The 18,068-nt window shown below is 40.1% G+C and overlaps 3 protein-coding genes across 12 annotated transcripts in view; 1 reads left to right on the top strand and 2 right to left on the bottom strand.

Annotated features, from left to right (window-relative positions):
• The window catches only part of LOC106165760 (monocarboxylate transporter 12), a 32,413-nt gene extending 29,496 nt beyond the window's left edge, over window positions 1–2,917 (bottom strand). The window contains exon 1 of one of the 3 annotated variants that reach the window (XM_013544110.2): window positions 2,757–2,917. The gene's annotated coding sequence lies outside the window, so the exon portion shown is untranslated. Of the gene's footprint in view, window positions 1–1,055; window positions 1,229–1,603; window positions 1,878–2,756 lie in introns of those variants that run through there. The other 2 variants (XM_087017230.1, XM_087017228.1) reach the window with 2 other exon arrangements.
• Window positions 2,918–4,425: 1,508 nt separating this feature from the next.
• Window positions 4,426–8,841, top strand: LOC106165768 (uncharacterized). The gene is made up of 6 exons (XM_087017244.1): window positions 4,426–4,841; window positions 5,157–5,312; window positions 5,657–6,112; window positions 6,428–6,819; window positions 7,343–7,499; window positions 8,522–8,841. The coding sequence occupies exons 2-6, from the start codon at window positions 5,168–5,170 to the stop codon at window positions 8,638–8,640; spliced, it is 1,269 nt and encodes a 422-aa protein (XP_086873370.1). The 5' UTR covers window positions 4,426–4,841; window positions 5,157–5,167; the 3' UTR covers window positions 8,641–8,841.
• Window positions 8,842–9,013: 172 nt separating this feature from the next.
• Window positions 9,014–18,068, bottom strand: part of LOC106165769 (monocarboxylate transporter 14-like) — a 14,131-nt gene continuing 5,076 nt past the window's right edge. For 4 of the 8 annotated variants that reach the window (XM_087017218.1, XM_087017222.1, XM_087017219.1 and 1 more), the window contains 8 exons: window positions 15,189–15,304; window positions 14,310–14,683; window positions 13,772–13,915; window positions 12,292–13,443; window positions 11,915–12,025; window positions 11,349–11,528; window positions 10,556–10,681; window positions 9,014–10,135 (listed from right to left, as the gene is read on the bottom strand). In XM_087017218.1, the coding sequence (XP_086873344.1) occupies window positions 9,930–10,135; window positions 10,556–10,681; window positions 11,349–11,528; window positions 11,915–12,025; window positions 12,292–13,443; window positions 13,772–13,915; window positions 14,310–14,589 (2,199 nt within the window). In that variant the 5' untranslated portion in view covers window positions 14,590–14,683; window positions 15,189–15,304 and the 3' untranslated portion in view covers window positions 9,014–9,929. Of the gene's footprint in view, window positions 10,136–10,555; window positions 10,682–11,348; window positions 11,529–11,914; window positions 12,026–12,291; window positions 13,444–13,771; window positions 13,916–14,309; window positions 14,684–15,188; window positions 15,305–18,016 lie in introns of all 8 variants that reach the window. The other 4 variants (XM_087017224.1, XM_087017225.1, XM_087017217.1 and 1 more) reach the window with 3 other exon arrangements.

Here is an 18,068-nt window from a genome sequence, read left to right as displayed (position 1 = left end):
CGTGACATTTAGCCGTATCATATTCGTTCGTCGCATGATTTGGCTCTTCGAACTACGACCTGTTTACAGTTGCTAAATCATACCCTAACTACTGTGTCGGTCTTTATTTTATAACAACGCTGACAGACATGTAAACATTACAAAAACGTGCGAACTGACTGAGTTCGATTCTTCTTCTTTAGTACCACGATCCGTGTGTCTAACCCGTCTCAGTTAGTCTGCATTTAGAGTGCGTCTGAAGGCACCAGAATCTGTGTATACTAGCCTCCAAATATTTCATTTGATATTCACAGATATGTCTCTGGCTACATGTAATTCTATACACTCTTTCTGCTTCTGTAGGGTTGAATGTTTGCATGAAATTCATTTCATCACTCAGCTGGTCTCTAAAATAGAGACATATTTACCTATATGAGACTAAATAACCATATTGCCTGACAAATCAGTTACAGAATAGCACCGCATGCCGGATTGATGCGTGGATCATTAATAATCAATTAAATGATCGATAATATTTGTAATGCCAACCACTACGGTAAGTGTAAAAACTACATAAACCCAGACAGGCCAGGTTTTGGACAACAGTGCCAGGAAACTGGCAGCGGAGGCGGTCAAAACCATTATTGGTCAATCAGCACAGTCGGGCACAAAGTTGATACCCGTCTTAACACACGTTGACCTAATATTCCTCGTCTGAACACACGTTGACCTCATATTCCTCGTCTGAACACACCACCTTGCATTCCTGGTCTGAACACACTTTGACCTTACATTCCTGGTCTGAACTCACCTTGATCTTAGCGCGCATTCAGAACATATGATCCCCGGACTAACTGATCCGCCGACTAAAAATGGCCGACTAAACGTAAAAGCTATTGTGACTAATTAAATAATGACTTAAAAGCAAGGCCCTTGCAGCGACGGCGCGTGTGGAGGCGGGGAGGCCATCATGGAATTAGTCGGCGCTGCTTTAAAGTCATATTAAGTACGCGGATCTGTTAGTCCGCGGATCAACTTGTTCTGAATTTTGTCTTACACTCCTGATCTGAACATACCTTGTCCTTTTATTTCTTGACTGAACTCGCACTCGCCTACTATCCCTGATCAAGGTCACCTTTGTCCTATCGTGTCTGAACACACAATGAATTGTCCTTCTATTTCTGGCTTAACAACCCTGTATTTCCCTTTCTGATGTCAGAGATTTGCGCCGGTAACAAGATTACACCACCTACCATTAACTGGGTTGTTTTCAGTACATCGAAATAGACCATAAAACAACAAATTTACGACTGAAAAATCTCATGAATCATTTACGGCCTAATATACAGGAAGATAAATAGGAATATGGCCTCCAAGATTGATCTATTCCAAGACCCATGGTTTGAGTGAGAACAAGAGTGCATTCAGAACTGCGGACTTACAGATCCGCGGATCAAGTATGGCCGACCCACTTGAATGTGTGTTGCGTAATCCCCAGGGGGCATCTGTTAAATTAAGTGTCTAATCGGGAATTAAGAGGCAAGCTTTTTAGTGGGTCGCCATATTTGATCCGCGGATCTGTTAGTCCGCTGTTGTGAATGCGCTGTAATTGTGGAATACGTACCTAATAGATGAGATTTATGAGGTCTTCCGCAAATATGGGGGTTTGGATTCTCGACGATGATTGAGAGATACAGGTGCTTGTGTTTTCACTCGGTCTAAAGCAGTCCTGTGTGAACAGACCTACTGAGGGTCAGGTTGGGACCTGATTGACAGGCCCAGTGAGATGTCTATGTTTTGATATTGACAAGACATAGAAAGCCTCATATTCTCCATACCGAGTACCGCATTTCCTAGGGTGCGCTTACTAACAGAAGAGACAAGCTTTCGGGTGAACTGGTCTAAACTGACAGGACGCGGAGAGAAAGGACTTTTTACTAAATAAGATAAAAACGCTGTGCCTTCCTTTTCTCCTTAACACCACATCCAGGGCATGACCTTAATCCTTCTGCTTAATCCACAATGTGGGCATGCATGCTGAAGATGACGCTGGAAGTATTTACTTAAGACTCCATTCCTAAAGATACTATAGGTCTACGCGAGTCGACCCAACTCTGCACGGATTCTCGCTGAATTACACAACTGATGCAGCTGTCGCATCAATAAACTTTTACGGAATACCGGACCCTTCGGATTACCAAAGAACTGACCCCACAGGAGGAGACGTGTAAATCTGCTAACCTGATTGCATTCAGCGAGAGTTCCAGCAGAGTTGGTTAGATCGATCTGTACTACTTAAAACGGTACTTTCATTGGGAATGAGTACTAAGACGCTGATATATGCAGAGGTTATGAGTGCGTGGAGATGAACTCAGCGCCTTGGTGTCACTAAAAACGTTTCATCTGTAAACGCGATTTTACAACCGCAATGCGTACGTTTTCAGCGTTTAGCACCGAAATACCCTCATTTATTTGAGAAAATATCTCATCTTCCAGATGTACAACATGAATGCATGTTTATGTCTAGTTCTTCCGTTTAGTAAAGCAGCAAAGTGAACAAAATTGTTCTCTACAGTTTTTAAACCATTTATGATTTACAACATTTAGCTACCACCATCATGCATCATAGTTTTCATGCATTCCTTCGTCCTTGACCCTTTTAAATTATAAACAGTACTGAACAGCTGACTTGCGGTGTTGCTGTTCACAGGGTCAAATAACTTAATTTCACACAGTCTCTGGTATAAAATAACCCGACTGCTTAATCTAAGACTTACCAGCATGTGTGCCAAGCTTAAGTGCTTTAACTTAAACAGACTGTGCTTGTGGCTCTGCAGTATGTGTGCGCCTTGTTTCTGCTGCTTTCAGTGTGTGAAGAACATCAACGATACAGCCCAACAATGCCAGCATACAGTGTGTTCAGAATGTGAGGGTACACGTGCCTTCACTTTCTAGGGGAGAGGAAGAGGGCAATAACCGCATTATTTCATATGCTGTATACATGCGGGCCTATGAAGTTTTTATTGTTAAATATAGCTCAAAGGAAATGGCCAAACGACATATAATAGCAAAGATATGTGTCTTGCATCACTATGACAGTCTAAATGCCTGAAAACGCGTCTCAAAAGCACGTCTTGCTTTACATATTGCTGGCTTCACCATTCAGAGCGGCTTGGCTGCGAGAGACAAAAGTGCATTAACGCCCCCCTGAGTAATACCAGTTTGTAGGTTATTATTTGCAACTAGAGTCATTTAAACCGCCTTGCAAATATTACCTTCATACAGCGTAAGGAATAACTGCATGAAAGGTCATTTCTTTAATTATTTAACCCGGTTAAGAATTGCATTGACTGTCCAACAACTAAACCTTGATCTGAAGTGTCAATAAATCATGCAGTGAATGTTAGTTGTTGAACCTGGCTAACTTGACATTATTTCGACTCGGTATCCAGATTCGTTCCTGGACGTAAACAAGGCTGTTTATGTACACTGGCCCGTAAATAATAAAAGGAGCAATGCACTGTTGATAGTTCTCTGTTAATGTTGTTTTCCGGATGCAAGGAACTGCGTTTTAGAAAGCTACATGGATGATATACTGAGAAATGTGAATAGATTTTTTTCGTAAAAAAATAGAGAAAAAACAAACGCCCCAAAGAGAGATTTATTTAGAGGATTGTGATCTATGTGACGACGCTACTGACTTTGTCTTGGTGGCGCGAGGTAACAACTAAACAATTCCATGTTTTTCCATATGCTTTATTATCGCTTTCTAACTACGCTATCTACAGTTTGTTCCTCTCCGTTCAACCTCTTATATCGTTCTCCCCGTCTACATTACATTCTTCGCTTAAGTACAATAAGGTCGTGTCAATCAACTAAAGTAACACTACAAAACACTCCCCGCTCTTATTCGCTGCATGCTGTCACTTACTAACATTACATTTATTTGATGTAAAGAATTACAATGGGGTCTGCTACCCAGTCCTAATAGAACAAACCTTCTTGAGTCTATGTTTTACACAATGTTTGTACCTGAGTGAACGTATTAATACAATCCCAGCACTACTCAAAGAGTATTTGTACCCTTCATCCAAGAAGCAATAGCGCTAATTACGCTACTAAAATATACGCATTAGTATCCTCTGTCCTTGGACAGAATTAAATGCGCAAAGGACAAATTCGGTATAAATGAGTTTCCATCTCGTAGTCTCTTTCTTCAGTTTTAAAAAGTACTACGGAAATACAGTATGACAAGCCCATGTCCACCTACTAATTAAGATATATATGAGATTATATTATGACGTTTGATATTAAATACACCAAATAATTCAAATAAGGACTTATCCCCTCCTCTACACTGCCCAAAGGCGTCTAGAAGACCTTGACGTAGGAGTTTGAAAGAAGACCTGGACGTACCCACGTTTACACTGTGTCATATTGTGGTATACAAGTACTGTACGAACCAAGGACACAACCCAAGGCAATGCCGATGCTCCCCAGGTAGGGATGTCGTCTAGTTCATCAAGTAGACTCTGAAACAGGGAGATCTGGTTGTTGCTAAAATTACACTGTTAACATATGCATAAATTGACTCAATCCCTTGTAAACATGACCGACCAAGGAGTGAACGTGGATCGTTCCAGATTTTGCCCAGTGGAAACCCAGGTCCGCCTGTGCTGATAATCTTTTTAGTCCTTTATACCTTGCGAGCAGTGTACGTGGGTCGGTTGATATAGCAACGACGTAGGCAGCGTGTGAAATGGCCTCTCTGCGCGTGTGCCTACGCCATGTGGCGAGGACATTTATACTGCGGTCTACACACCATACCAGACACTGACAGAGCACCTGCCGGGAATTGCATTGTAGGTTGGGGTAACAGTTACATCAATGGTATTAGATACAGTTAATTGTATATTGCAGAGTTTGGGAGCAGTCATGAAACTTTCTTTTTAAATTAACGATATATATAACTAAAATTGTGATGATTATAACTTTCTGTACAAAAATTGAGTGTATTTTTTTACGAAATTAGGTCTTTAATGTTGTAACATCGTAATATGAATTTTGAAAGGTTGTTTTATGAGATACATGCATGTATTTTAGAAATGAAAAGCTAATCTTAAATGAGAGATAAAGATACATATCCACAATACATAACTTTTACGTTATATTTTCAGATCCTTGATATATGTTTAAAACAAACAAAATGCAACCGACATTTACCCTAGTTCTCGTTATCGTTGGTCTCGCCCTCACAGCTGGCGGGAGACTAGGCGGCAAGGGCCAAGGCGGCAAAGGAGGCGGAAAAGGAACCGGAGGCAAGGGTTCAGGAGGTAATTCCATTGAATTCGGTTTACATCGTCCAACCCTATTGAGGCTTTATAATATGCTTCCTCAAGGCCTCCTTCATAGTGCTTTCGGACGGATATTACAAATTGATATTTACTCCTATTTCACATATTCTTTGCGGAGTATGAGAAAGAACATAGTGTTTTTGAAGATTGGCTAGTCATTGGGAATATCCTAATTCAATTGTAAGTTTTAGTGTACTATGTTTGATTTAAAAAGCAAAAGGGTGCATGTAAGAATTTTTACTGCGACACTTATCTTATCATTACACTATTAATTAAACTAATAATTGGGGGAGATGTTGACCAAAAGCCTATTTGTTTTCAAGCATCCAAGCTTGGTGGGATTGACAAATCTCCACAGTTCAGCATTGGTGGCAACCTCACTCTCTCGAACGTTGACCTCATGCAAACCTTGGCGTCACGTGGTGTGTCATGGCTGACATTCCAGCTGCGCGAGATCCAATTCCTTCCCAAGGGCAAGGTCGGCAACTATTTCGCCTTCGGATACTACCGATACGCTGACCGTGGCGGGAAAGGAAGCAATCTGGCGTCTTCCGCGACTCTTCGCGCCGACGTGGGTCTCACCTTCCTCGATATTCTGACTCGAGACCAGCGCCAGATTCTCTGGGACGCTGTGGAAAGAGAAGCACCTATGGATGCTAATTACATGACCGCCAGAAACATCGCCATTGAAGAGCTGTACAAACTCAAACAGTCCAAGGGCGCCAAGATTGACGAAAATTTGATCCTGAACCAAACTGCCACGGCCGGTTATTGGGAGGGTGAGTTGAATTTGCTAATTATGGTTTTCCTTATTATGGTTTTCATATTTACACCACCAGTAAACGCTATTGCACAAAAGTTGCGATCGAAATGGGTAATGATAATTCTACATCCTCATGCAAACGACCAATTCATCTTCGAATCAGAAAAAAAAGCAAAGTATCATATACAAAATCACTTGTGAGTAAAAATCACCGGTGAGCTGGAACATACATATCTCTGAGAAATTTAGTATACATGTGGTACATACACTGTCTCTGAAACAGTACCAATTGGCCATGGAAACAAGCCCCAAGCCTTACAATCTCTTCCAGGTAAACTCGGGTACGACCAGGCCGTAGCAATGGTTGCCGTGCTAAACAGCATGACTGATTCTCAACGGGCTTTACTTCTCCCAGTCCGCACGGGCGAGTACGCATACAACGAGACCACGTCCAGCAACAGTCACGGCGACTTACTGGGTCCCCATAGCGGCGACGCATCTCACGCCGGTAATCTCCGTGATCTTAGCGCCAAAGCCATGACCTTTGCCACGTCGACCATGGAACAGGCGAAGTGGACCGAACTTGCCCGATATGCTAATTACTTCGGGTTCGCCACTTTCCGTTCGTACAGTAAGATCGACTCTGGGATCGGCCAGGCGGCAGGACTGAGGGGGGACGCGTTCAAAAAGTTTCTAGATATTTGCACAGAGGAACAGAAAAGGGTATGTCAAATGGACATGTTTTAATAGATATTTAAAGATTTGTAAATTAAACCTCCTGTTTTTCATACCACTATATATTTAAAAATATTTGTTCGTAAGAATCTTTAATCTTTAACACACCCAGGGAAATCTACGTTTTAATATTTTTTAGACTTGTACATTAATTCTGTGGATGTTCCCCGATTCTTCTAAATCATTGTATATATGAACTAAATTATTAAAAACATAATGAAGATTGTTTAATATTCGGTCGTAAGATCCTTTCCACAGCAAAGAAAATCTACGTCTGCTAACAAATATACATCAACGCAAATTTGAAAATACGCAATAACAACTATACAGGTAAGGCACTCAAAACAACACAAAGAAGGTTACAAATGTATGAACAACCTTAATTTTCGATGGCAAACTTACTTTACATAGCCACATAACAATACATCATCCACAAATCCACAACAACTGTGATTTTAGCACCTCCCAAAATACCATCCACATTCTCCAAACTCCTGTTCTCGCTATTCAGGTCATTTACAACGCCACCCTGGAGGAGACCAAGGACATGAAGGCCATCCTGGAGATCCACGACAAAATCCTGGCAGAGATCTGGAAGCTGAAGGACGGAGACAAGGCTAGGGAGGACAGGATTGTACAGTGGGCTGAAACACTCAGCCGCCACGAAGGTAAGGGACCATTCCCACAGATATTTGGATCGATCTATCTCCATGGAGAGTCTCACTAAAATGCTATCAACTTAACCGGCTTAATTGTGTGTCACGCCCAGTAAAGCTGCTAGGGGGTGTTTATCTTTACTTTCTAACTGATTCGGTAAGCGTGACAGGCATTTAAGCCGGTTAAGTTGATCTAGGCATGGGAGCCCAGTCTAAGGATGTATGTGTTCGTGGCAGTGGTTCGATTCTTGTCTCAGATAAAGCAGTATAAGGGATAAGGTGCGTTCACATTGAAACTGTCGTACTAAGTAGTTCTCTGCTGGGACTCTCACTGAATTCAGTTGGGTTAACAGATTAACGCGCCTTCTCTTGTTTTCAACTTACTCGTATTAGTCATCAACGTTCTTGTACCCAACTGAGCGCCAGGAGGCGTGTTAATATTTTGATCTGATTGCGTCCAACGAAAGTCCCCGCGGAGTTAGTTCGAACTACCTAGTACGATAATTACATTGTGAACGCTCCCTGAGACCGCATTCACAAGGAACGTTATGGTTTTTAACAGCACCAGTTTGACTGGTTTTGACGTGTAATTGCGCTACGGGGGGTGGGGTGTGGGGTGGGTATGGGTGATACTTCATTTCGCAATGTACCACGTTCAATGTGAAAAGGGTCTCACCTCTCAAGGTGTGTTTTCGTATCCCCCTTTGGTTACTTCATATGAATGTTATTTTAACTTCAAATGTGCACTTTTTATTTTGTTATCACAGTATTATCATCACATTTTAATTAGTATATTGTATAATAATTTTGATACAAGTATTACATGCTTGAGGTTTGCTTTCTAAAAGGTTATCAGGTATCACTGTGTATGCCAAAGTCTATTTTCATTTATTTTCACGGTTGCGGCGCACCATTGTGGCTGCAGATGAAAATGACATTTCATGAACTGGTGAGCAGTGTTCAAAATATCAACCCACCAAATCTGTCCTATCGACTTTGGACTGGCAGTCATTTACAAACTTTTTCTCTTCCAGGTGTGGTGGCACTTAGCCAGGCAAAGGCACTTAGCAAGGTGTACTGGGCCTTTGACGACGCCCAGAAGACCCAACTGGCTGCCTTAGCTCAGGTGAACTCTCGCCCAGTCATCGGCTAACACCGAGAAGATAGAAGTAGCCTCCGAGGTTGTGCCATATTTGTTTTGCTACTATTGGAAAAATACGCACTCAATACTGGATCAGATAACATTTGATACGGACACTCCATTTGATGGGACTTTAATTCGAATTCACTATTTGAAAAAATCAATTTGGTGAATATAAGATAATAAAAATACTTTGCGTGACTAAATGACAAATTAGCATTATTGATGATTTTGTTATAAAAATATACAAAAGAAATGCACTCGATGGTGTAGCCAATGGCACTAATGCGTGGATACAGATATACAGAAGTCAAAAGTCAACTATGTTGTTATTCCTGTTTTTATTTGTTTTTTTTTTCTTTCTTTTTTTAACAATGAATATAGCTATTTGACTGCACACTTGTCTAAACAATTGTAAAACTGAAACTAAAACAATTTAAACATATTCACTCAGTGCTGCAGTGAGATTTCGAAAAGTAATTTGTTCTTAAAGTAATCAAAACACCAGTAAAACTAACACTAAAACAAACGAGGTAAAATGTCTCACGTTGCAGCGAGTTTTCAAAGGGAATTTTGTTGTTATTTGACAAAAGTAAAAAACACCAGCTTTTGTCTGTCATAAACAACAAAATCAATTTAGCATAGTGTACTCGTACAATATAGTCAACAAATAAATAGGAATTGTAAAAATGACGACCCAAGTGTATGCACCTTTAAAATAGATGAGTTTATATGAGATGTCGTGGATATTTCAACATTATCAGTCTTTCCATAAAGCATCGTGCATCGTTTCCATAAAGCATGCTGCAGTTAACTGAAATGAGTTCGTCTGTTTGGTAAACTATTCTAAGATCTCACATTTTCTTTTTTTTACAAACAGACACGTGTTGCATTTGACTAGTGATAGTGTTTAATGGACGACCAATTTTCTAAAATGAGTGTTTGTTTGCAATTAAAAAAGAAAATATAAGATCGCATAATATCGTTTTCAACAGCATAGAATTTGACTTCGAATATTTCGGTCACGCTCGCAACAACACAAGTGGCGTGAAAGAGTCAACGTTCCTTGGTACGTGCTCCGTACAGTGAGGTGTTCTTTTAACACAAGCCCCTAGCGGGAAGTCAACAGTTTCAAGAAGACCAGAGATATTTTTCCGTTGGCGTTCAGAGAACTTTTTTCCTCGTATATCATCGCGTATTTTCGCATACGAACTGGCTGTAAGTTAAACCAAACGGATATCTCACAGTATATGCATACTGCTACCATTTCGAACTTAACAATTCCTCCTTATTAGATACTGCTACACTGATGCAACTTGTTCTATCTCGTGCAAGTCCACGTTTTCAGCCACTATGACGTTTCCATTCTGTTGATGTGGTGAAGGCTCGTCGTGTTTCTGGAAGCAAGGTAGATGCAGGAGACAGTGGAGGATTCCCCCGAGGATGATGGTAGCACCGGCACTGTAGAAAGATACGTCATAACTGCCGGACGTATCGTAGACAACACCTGTGGAAGACAAGAAAGCAATTCAAGGGGGATTTATATGGAAAGGAAATCCCTGACTACACGGATTATATGGTGATTTTAACCCGACTACGAACACTACTTGCGCCAATATAACATTATTTCAGTTAGTATCCAAAATTGTTTCGTTGCAAGAAGACAAAATAATTTTAGGAACTTTGGAATCGCTTTTAAGGTATCATAAACTTCGATAAATATGCATATAAATATAAATATTCGGGAAATATGCAGTTTTTAATTAGTTTGAATTAAGATACTGATTACTGTACCTTAGAAACAAGGTATTTGTGGAGAAGTAAAAGAACAAAGAATCATCCAATGTCCTGGTGTTACTGATTGAGAAAATTGAAATATCATCTAGGACAAAATGTTAAATTCTAAAAAAATATCTGTTTCGCTCACCTGCTAACGGCGGACCAATAGCAGAGGACACACCACGTGCCAGAGTTAACAAGCCGAAAGCGTTCGTAAGCTTCTCAAGTCCCAACAAATCACAGAGGATAATAGATGTCAGAGAAATGTAGGCCGCTGAGAAAAGAAATATCGTGATATGTCAAACAATATTTCGCTGAGATTGATCCGTTTAAATGCCAAGCATATTTTACATATGGTATTTGTCAAAGCTGCAGTAAACTTAACGTTAAATTAAAGAAAAGCTGTCGAACAAATGTAACAAAGATGTCCTATTGAAACAAAAAATGCTTTTTTATAACATTAAATGATTAGTTATGTAACAAAAGCTCTTTCAATGATAAACAGCAATTCTTTTGCTACTACAGCATTTAAATTTTTTTCGTCAACATCAAACGTGCATCTTTTTTCACACAGACTTGTCTTTAGTACGTACATTATTAAGACAAGAACATACAGTTGATGTTGCGCTGGAAATGGTTGTCGCCTGTTGTTTGAGACGAATATCAAACCTGTTCGGCGCTAAAACCTGGTGTGCACGTGATTTAGGTGACTCATAGGGCCCGTTCCCAAAGAAACTATCGTTCTCTTCACATTGAGTAGAATACAGAAAAGCTGGTGATCATACGTGTACTTTGGAAACAAGAGGGGGCGTGTTAATCTCTCAATCTGATTGCATTCAGCGAAAACTTCCGCGGAGGTGAATATATCTACGTAGAACGATCGTTCCATTGGGAATGGGCCCAAAAAGGAGACAGCAGCGTATCTCGATAAATGTACTTACAAATACAGAGACCAAACAAGGCTGCATATGTGGCCAACATGGCATACGTGGTACACAAGGGACTTAAAACAGTGACCAGCCCGCTAATGAGGAGGGCAATATTGTTCAGAACCAGAGCGTCCACTTTTGGCAGGTCAGCAAGAAAGCCCGCCACCAGTCGCCCTATGGTGTTCGTTATTCCTAGAAAAATATGGAAATAATGTTAGCTTGTTGCATTTTCGGTTTATAAGAATCTAATTCAAAATAAGCGCTATCGCTTTGTGGGAGTTTTAAAAATTGCTTTAAAACAAAGGAATGTATATGAATCTTGGAATTCTAAATGTTGATTTAGTAAATAGCATAAAATTTTACACCTGACTGATCACGTGAAACATCTTAAGATTACGAAAAAATATAACTTACAGTTTGATTGTAAAGTAAATGGCAAATTAAAGCATCGCCATTAATTCAATATAGTTGATAATTGCATAAGGGTATATCACAAAACATTAAATCAGTTCAAGTAAAAGTATAGCCATGACGATGACAAGAATAATGTATTGATTTAGCAGATGACAACACATTACCTATCACTGATATAAGAAAGGTGGCGCTGCTAGCATCGACTCCCAGCAGCACAGCTCGGTTGGTCAGATATACAAACGGTACATAGAACCCGATCATAGCGAAGACATTACCTAGAACATACTTGATGAAATTAATTTATTTAATATAAACTGTGAAAAATTACATGAAAATAGCAGCACAGGGCCATTCGGTACAACATAAAAAAAGGCGTTTTGCTTGGTGCGATATTCAATTTTCATTATTCTCCTCTAAAAAGTATCAAAAACGTGTTATCATCTTATTTCATTTTAAAACCCGTATTCAATGGATGTTTGGTCTAGCTACCTTCATCAAAATCAATTTATGAAATATTTGCATCAATTGATTGAAAAATTACCTGAAAACAATAGCAAAAACGTCTTGTTCTTCATGAGGGAGAAATCCAACATCATTTTCAGCACATCCCGCGTAGATTTTGAAACACAACAACAACAATTCCGCCAGAACCATCCTTCCTCCTCCAATGGCAACCTTTCTGGTATCGCAGTAATACTGGTCACGTAAGTTTCCACGTCCGGCTGCGAGCGGTACTGCGGAATGTGACATACGCTTCCGCTGTAGAAAATGTCCTGTCGATACAACGGGCGGGCGTAGTCCTCTCGTGATACTGGCGCGGCGTCTTCTATGATTAAATCGCGAACCCTGTCACGAATGTGTTGGAGACTTTTAAAACTGCTGGCAATGCCAGTAGGAGACAATAAATGTTGAGACTGAAAAGTTTTAGCCCCAGTTTCGGCGGGTGTTTGCTTTTTTGGAGACGTAAGCGGCGTTCTCTCTCCGTCATCAGGTCTTATATGAGAGGTAAAATCATTAGCTTTTTGTCCAGGGATTGGAATAGGTGAAGACCGTTTAATAACCGTTTTCACCTCTTCACTTTCATCCTCCGAATCTACTTCCAGAGGGCTTGTAGTTCCTGAAGTTGGAGAATTCTCCAGCATCTGCCCTTCTATCACAGTCTTTGGGATGGACATATTCGGGGTGTTTGGGAAACTCTCCTCGTTTTGGCCGTCATGATACGAATCCGTCATCCGGGACATGTATGACGTACCCATGACGTCAGACACAGAGCCAATCTCTTCGCGGATTCGTTGCTGTCGCATTTCTTTGACTTCCTGAACTCGATTCATTATGACTGAAGTCGACATGTAAGTACTATTCTCGGATTCCGTTCGTTGTCGCGCGTGTTCTTTTATTCTATCAATCACATTCTTTGCTCTTGGCTTTCTATTTTTCTTCTTTTTCACAGGCTTTGCCTCCAACGGCCTCATGAGGGCGCCACAAACTGCGCCCTGCAAGACGATACCAGCAATGATGTAGATGGCGTTTTTCCAGTCATATGTTTCCAGTAGGTAGCCCACAAATGGCGCAAAGATAAAAGTACCACAGCCAGAGCCACACACTGCAATACCAGTGGCCAAAGCACGCTTTTTCTCGAAGTAATAACCTACACTGACTATCGATGGCAAATACATCATGCCGAATCCAATGCCTAGAAAAGAAAAACATCTATCACTACTATTTTCGCTCTCTCATTCTTATTTCGGAACAATGCCTATAAAAGAAAAACATTTATCACTATGCTACCAATTTCTCTCTTTCTTTTAAGATTAAAATGTACAGAACATTTATTGACAACCCTATATCTTTTCTTCACTCACTTTCCCCGTATATATCAAAGTTACTCAACCTTTGAAGAAATACATTATTTAGGAATCAATGAAACAGCTCATGCATGCGTAACTGTATGGAAACTGAAAAACGAAGAACAAATATTTAAAAAATATGAGAAACATTTGCTCAAACTACAAACTCCCTACCACCAAGTACTCCAAATGTTAAAATCAGCACATCGACGTTTGGTGAGAAGGTGCTGAGAATGAAGGCTAAGCTGGCAAATATGGCGCCGGCAATCGTGACAGCGCGGCAACCATACCTATTCGTCAAGGCGCTTACGATGGGACCTAGGAAAAGAGAAAATCCGTACAGGTATATTCTGTTTTTTTTTTTTTTTTTTTTTTTTTTTTTTTTTATGCAAAAATTGAATTTAGAATCCGAGATCATTGCAAGACATGTACGCTGGTAGCTCTCATTGTATAAAAGACGCACTTAAGGCGAATATAATGGATTGAGCAGTACCTTCCTCTTTGGCTAATTACAATGCAATTTCCGATCCCACTTTGCGTGTCATTATCTGGGCAAATCAGGAACACATCTTACATGCAAATGGCATGCCCCTTCATCCCCTCGTTCTTCTGGCGAAGCAAATCCTTACATTAACCATACCCTTGCCCGCCACACACACCATGTACAGTATAATTTCTGCTTTTTCACACAAGTTTATCTACATGTACTTACCAACAGCGAGATATGTCCCAGCCAACAGAGACCCTACCAAGGCAGTCTTTGCTTTGCCCTCCTTGAAATAGTCCAAAAAAGTCAACAGAAACACGCCATAAGAGTAGGCAATGCCGTCCACTATCATGTTACACAGGAATGACACAGTCACGATGACCCAGCCCCAGCCTCCATCGGGAGGAGTGGGCACGTACATAGAAGCGCTGTCAGTGGACGCCGTGGATTTGGAGGATTCTCCGGAGACATGGCGTGATTTCTGGTCTTGGTTGCTGGGAGCCATTTTATCGTGAATAGCTGAGATCTCCGTTGAATGTTTCTAGTTTATGGCGATGATGGTGACTCTGATGCGAAAACGCGCCGTGTGTGATGAGATTCTGAAGTTGAGTTATGGAAGCCAAATATAACTTTATTAATTATCTCAATCGATCGATCCATAATGTATGTTCAAAAGTAGAAAATATCGGAGAACATCTACACATAGAATATCGATCTTTAAGGAGATAAAAACAAAAAAGAAAAAAATGAAGAGGCACCGACATGAAGTCACCGCCCATTACCTACTTACCTGTTTGACTTCACTCTTAGTGCCTCTATTGCGTATTTTAGAAGATCGACATATTACGTGATTAGATGTCCTAACTTCCAATTTAAAAATAAAATCCACTCCTGTTTACAGTATCCTCGCTATGAAGGATGTTATCTTGTTATTCTTGTCACTTTCATGTTATAAAGATTTCTGATTTACATTTCCTATCTTCTACTTGTTAAAAAGTCAATATCTAACGTTAAAAAGTCCATATAAAGGTCAAGACATGGAGGAGAAAATGTGGCTCCTTAAATCTGCAGTGGCGATCATCTACATTACTATAAAGAACTTACATGTCGTACCCTGATTTAGGCGTGGCTTATTTTTCTCCAAACTTTCCGATGTTCTGGAGAAAACCCTGGCATGATTTCTTCACCCTCGTCTTGATGCCAGCGAGTCTTTATTGGTCCTAGAAAAATAGGAATATATATCTCAAGTAAAGCGTACAAAGAGAATGAACAATTTGAGAGTGTGTTTCTGAGTGACGATAAAGAAAAACAGACTGTCGGGCAGACAAACAGACAGACAGACAGGTTATCCATAAACTGCATATCAGTAGCTGCATGGGCGGTGACCTTGAGTAAGGCATTATCTCTTATTGATGAACGATTCCATGAAATCACATATCAGTTAGTAATAACACAGCATGTACACGAGGTGCCAGTGTCCCTCCAATACATCTGCAATGTTCTTATTAATATCGAGAAAGTGATAAGAGCTAAGAGTACTTAAAGTTCACTGGTAAGAAAACAAATGTACAGCTTATATGCACCACACGATCATTTGTAAACATTAAGCCAAGAACCTATATGAACCTGCTGGGTTATTCCAGATCTTCGCAATTACTGTAGTTTGCTAGTTAATGACAAGCACTTGTTACTATATATACTGTATGCGTGTGTTAACGGTAGGTTATGTTTTCCAAAACATAAAGATTGAAGAGTCATGTCCTTATTGCCTTTGCCTCGTTGCTACCCTTTTTCTAATAAATCTCATGAAATGCTTGCAGGTAGGTCCTAGAAATAATTGAACAACTAATGCGCCAATAACATCAAATAACAATGGCAATTATTTCAAGGTGGTCTCGATTTATAAGTAAATATATTAGATCATACATGAAGATTGATTTACATTTTGAAGATAAAGTGACAGGTTAGAAATAAACAAATATCGCATTTTATTAGAAAACATAATCCTACATTAATTTCATACGTGAATATGTCGCTCAGAGAAAAAATTGTCTCTATGGGCGCATTCCCATAGATTTCAGATCGATCTATCCCCGTGGGGAGTCTCACTAGATTACTGTCAGATAATATTGCTTAAATGTCCGTTTCGCCTACTACAAGCTGTAAGGGGGTAATTAACTTTCGCTCGGCTGACAGCTATTTAGCGTGAACCCCCAGGGAGTTAGGTCGATCTAGTTGGATCTATCTAATCTCTGGGTATGGGGTCTAAGACTCCTGAGTCCAGTTACATCAACACTGGATAGTGCTATCCTTTGGATAACACTGTCCATAGTATAATTTGATATCCTATGGACAGTTGTCCTAAAGAAATCAGTTATTTTTAACCACGTGATAGCAACACCAGAAACAAAAATATTTGTCTAGCATTAAGGAAACATTACTTTCCACACAATTTTATGGATATCCTGGAAACATGTAATGAGGGTGAAACTAAAGACAGTCACCTTCTACCCAAGCGATGTCCCAAAGAACGCTATGCGTGCGTCCTCATATTTTGTGACTTTATTAAGTTTAAGGCTGTGCTGGAACGCAAAGTGAGTACAAATGCGACATATTTGATTTGATAAAAGTGGGTGTAAGACCACCTGTTGCACCTCGGTTTATAGTTAACTTATAAACTCTGTCGTTGAGAACAATCCTAATTAGCAGTTCGCCGTCAAACTTTGCGTGTCTGTCAGGGCGGCAGAAGTGCGAGTTTCGCACAATTACAGTGTTTGTATCCCAAGTTATCCTTAGATGTACTCAGTGAAAGTTCACATCAGATCACCAAGCAGTTGATTACATAGAACCACTACTAGCTTTAGCTAAGGCAAAATAGATCTGATATTTAGTATGGTGATCAAGGAGACTTGTTTAAGGCTGCATTCAGAAAAGCGGACTAACTAGTCCGAGGGTCAAATATGGCAACCCACTAAAAAGCTTGCCGTCTAATCCGCTAATTGACACTGAACAGATATCCCGTTGGGAAGTATTCAAGTGGGTCGGCCATATTTGACCCGTGGTATAATTAGTCCGCTGTTCTGAAGGTGGCCTAATTAAGTGAGATTCTTATGCCCAACGCATTAAAAAGGCGTGCACGTGTTTATCGCTTTAGCTAAAAGAGATTGAAATGACCCGATGATGCATAAAGTGCGCCGATACAAGTAAGCAGAAAGTTGACACAGGTCTATTGTACGGTGTATTGACCACGATCAGGTCGATATGCAATGAGGCGTGATGGGATCCCAAGCAAAGTTACAGTCAGTTGCGAACTGTCAAAAATCGGACTAAGAACAGAATTTGGACTAAACCTAATTCTGACTACCGAGAATTCTCACATGGCCTCGGACACTCAGATCGATGCCTACAGCAGTCAAGGTTATTTCCTTGAAGTGTCAATGGCCAGATAACCCGTAGTTTAGATAGGCCTTATCTCACACTTCATGTATTTATACCGATGACAAAATGTTAGGTCTGACATATGTCTACTTTTCCTCTCCACAGTATTGACCTAGATGATGTAAAAACTTGCAACGTTCTTAAAACACACCATGCCATAAAAATGGCAAAATGGGCTTACATTTGTACCACAGCACTTGTTGAGAGGAGAGATACGGGAATCTTATGCATGTTAGATATCACGCAGGCCAAACTTCGTAATGGTCATTAATGGTGATCGATTAAGAGAGACTATTAGTCTAGAAATGGATTTAAACATGTCTTTGTGTTAACACAGGAACATAAAATGAAACATCAGAATGATATAAGATATACCAATACTTTAACAAAACTAAACTTTTCTTTCTAAGCACCATTAATATGAGCCAATCAATTACTATACGGGGATATTTCGCTTTTAACTTTTTTCTTTACGTCTACAACATCTCTCTTACCTGTACCAAGATCTAGACTAGCTGTATACTCCTGTCTAAACACGAGACTATC

The sequence above is a fragment of the Lingula anatina genome, chromosome 7, assembly GCF_051362555.1.
Source record: "Lingula anatina isolate TDL-2025a chromosome 7, LinAna3.0, whole genome shotgun sequence".
NCBI classification, from domain to species: domain Eukaryota; kingdom Metazoa; phylum Brachiopoda; class Lingulata; order Lingulida; family Lingulidae; genus Lingula; species Lingula anatina.
This window is presented reverse-complemented; position numbering and strand designations above follow the sequence as displayed.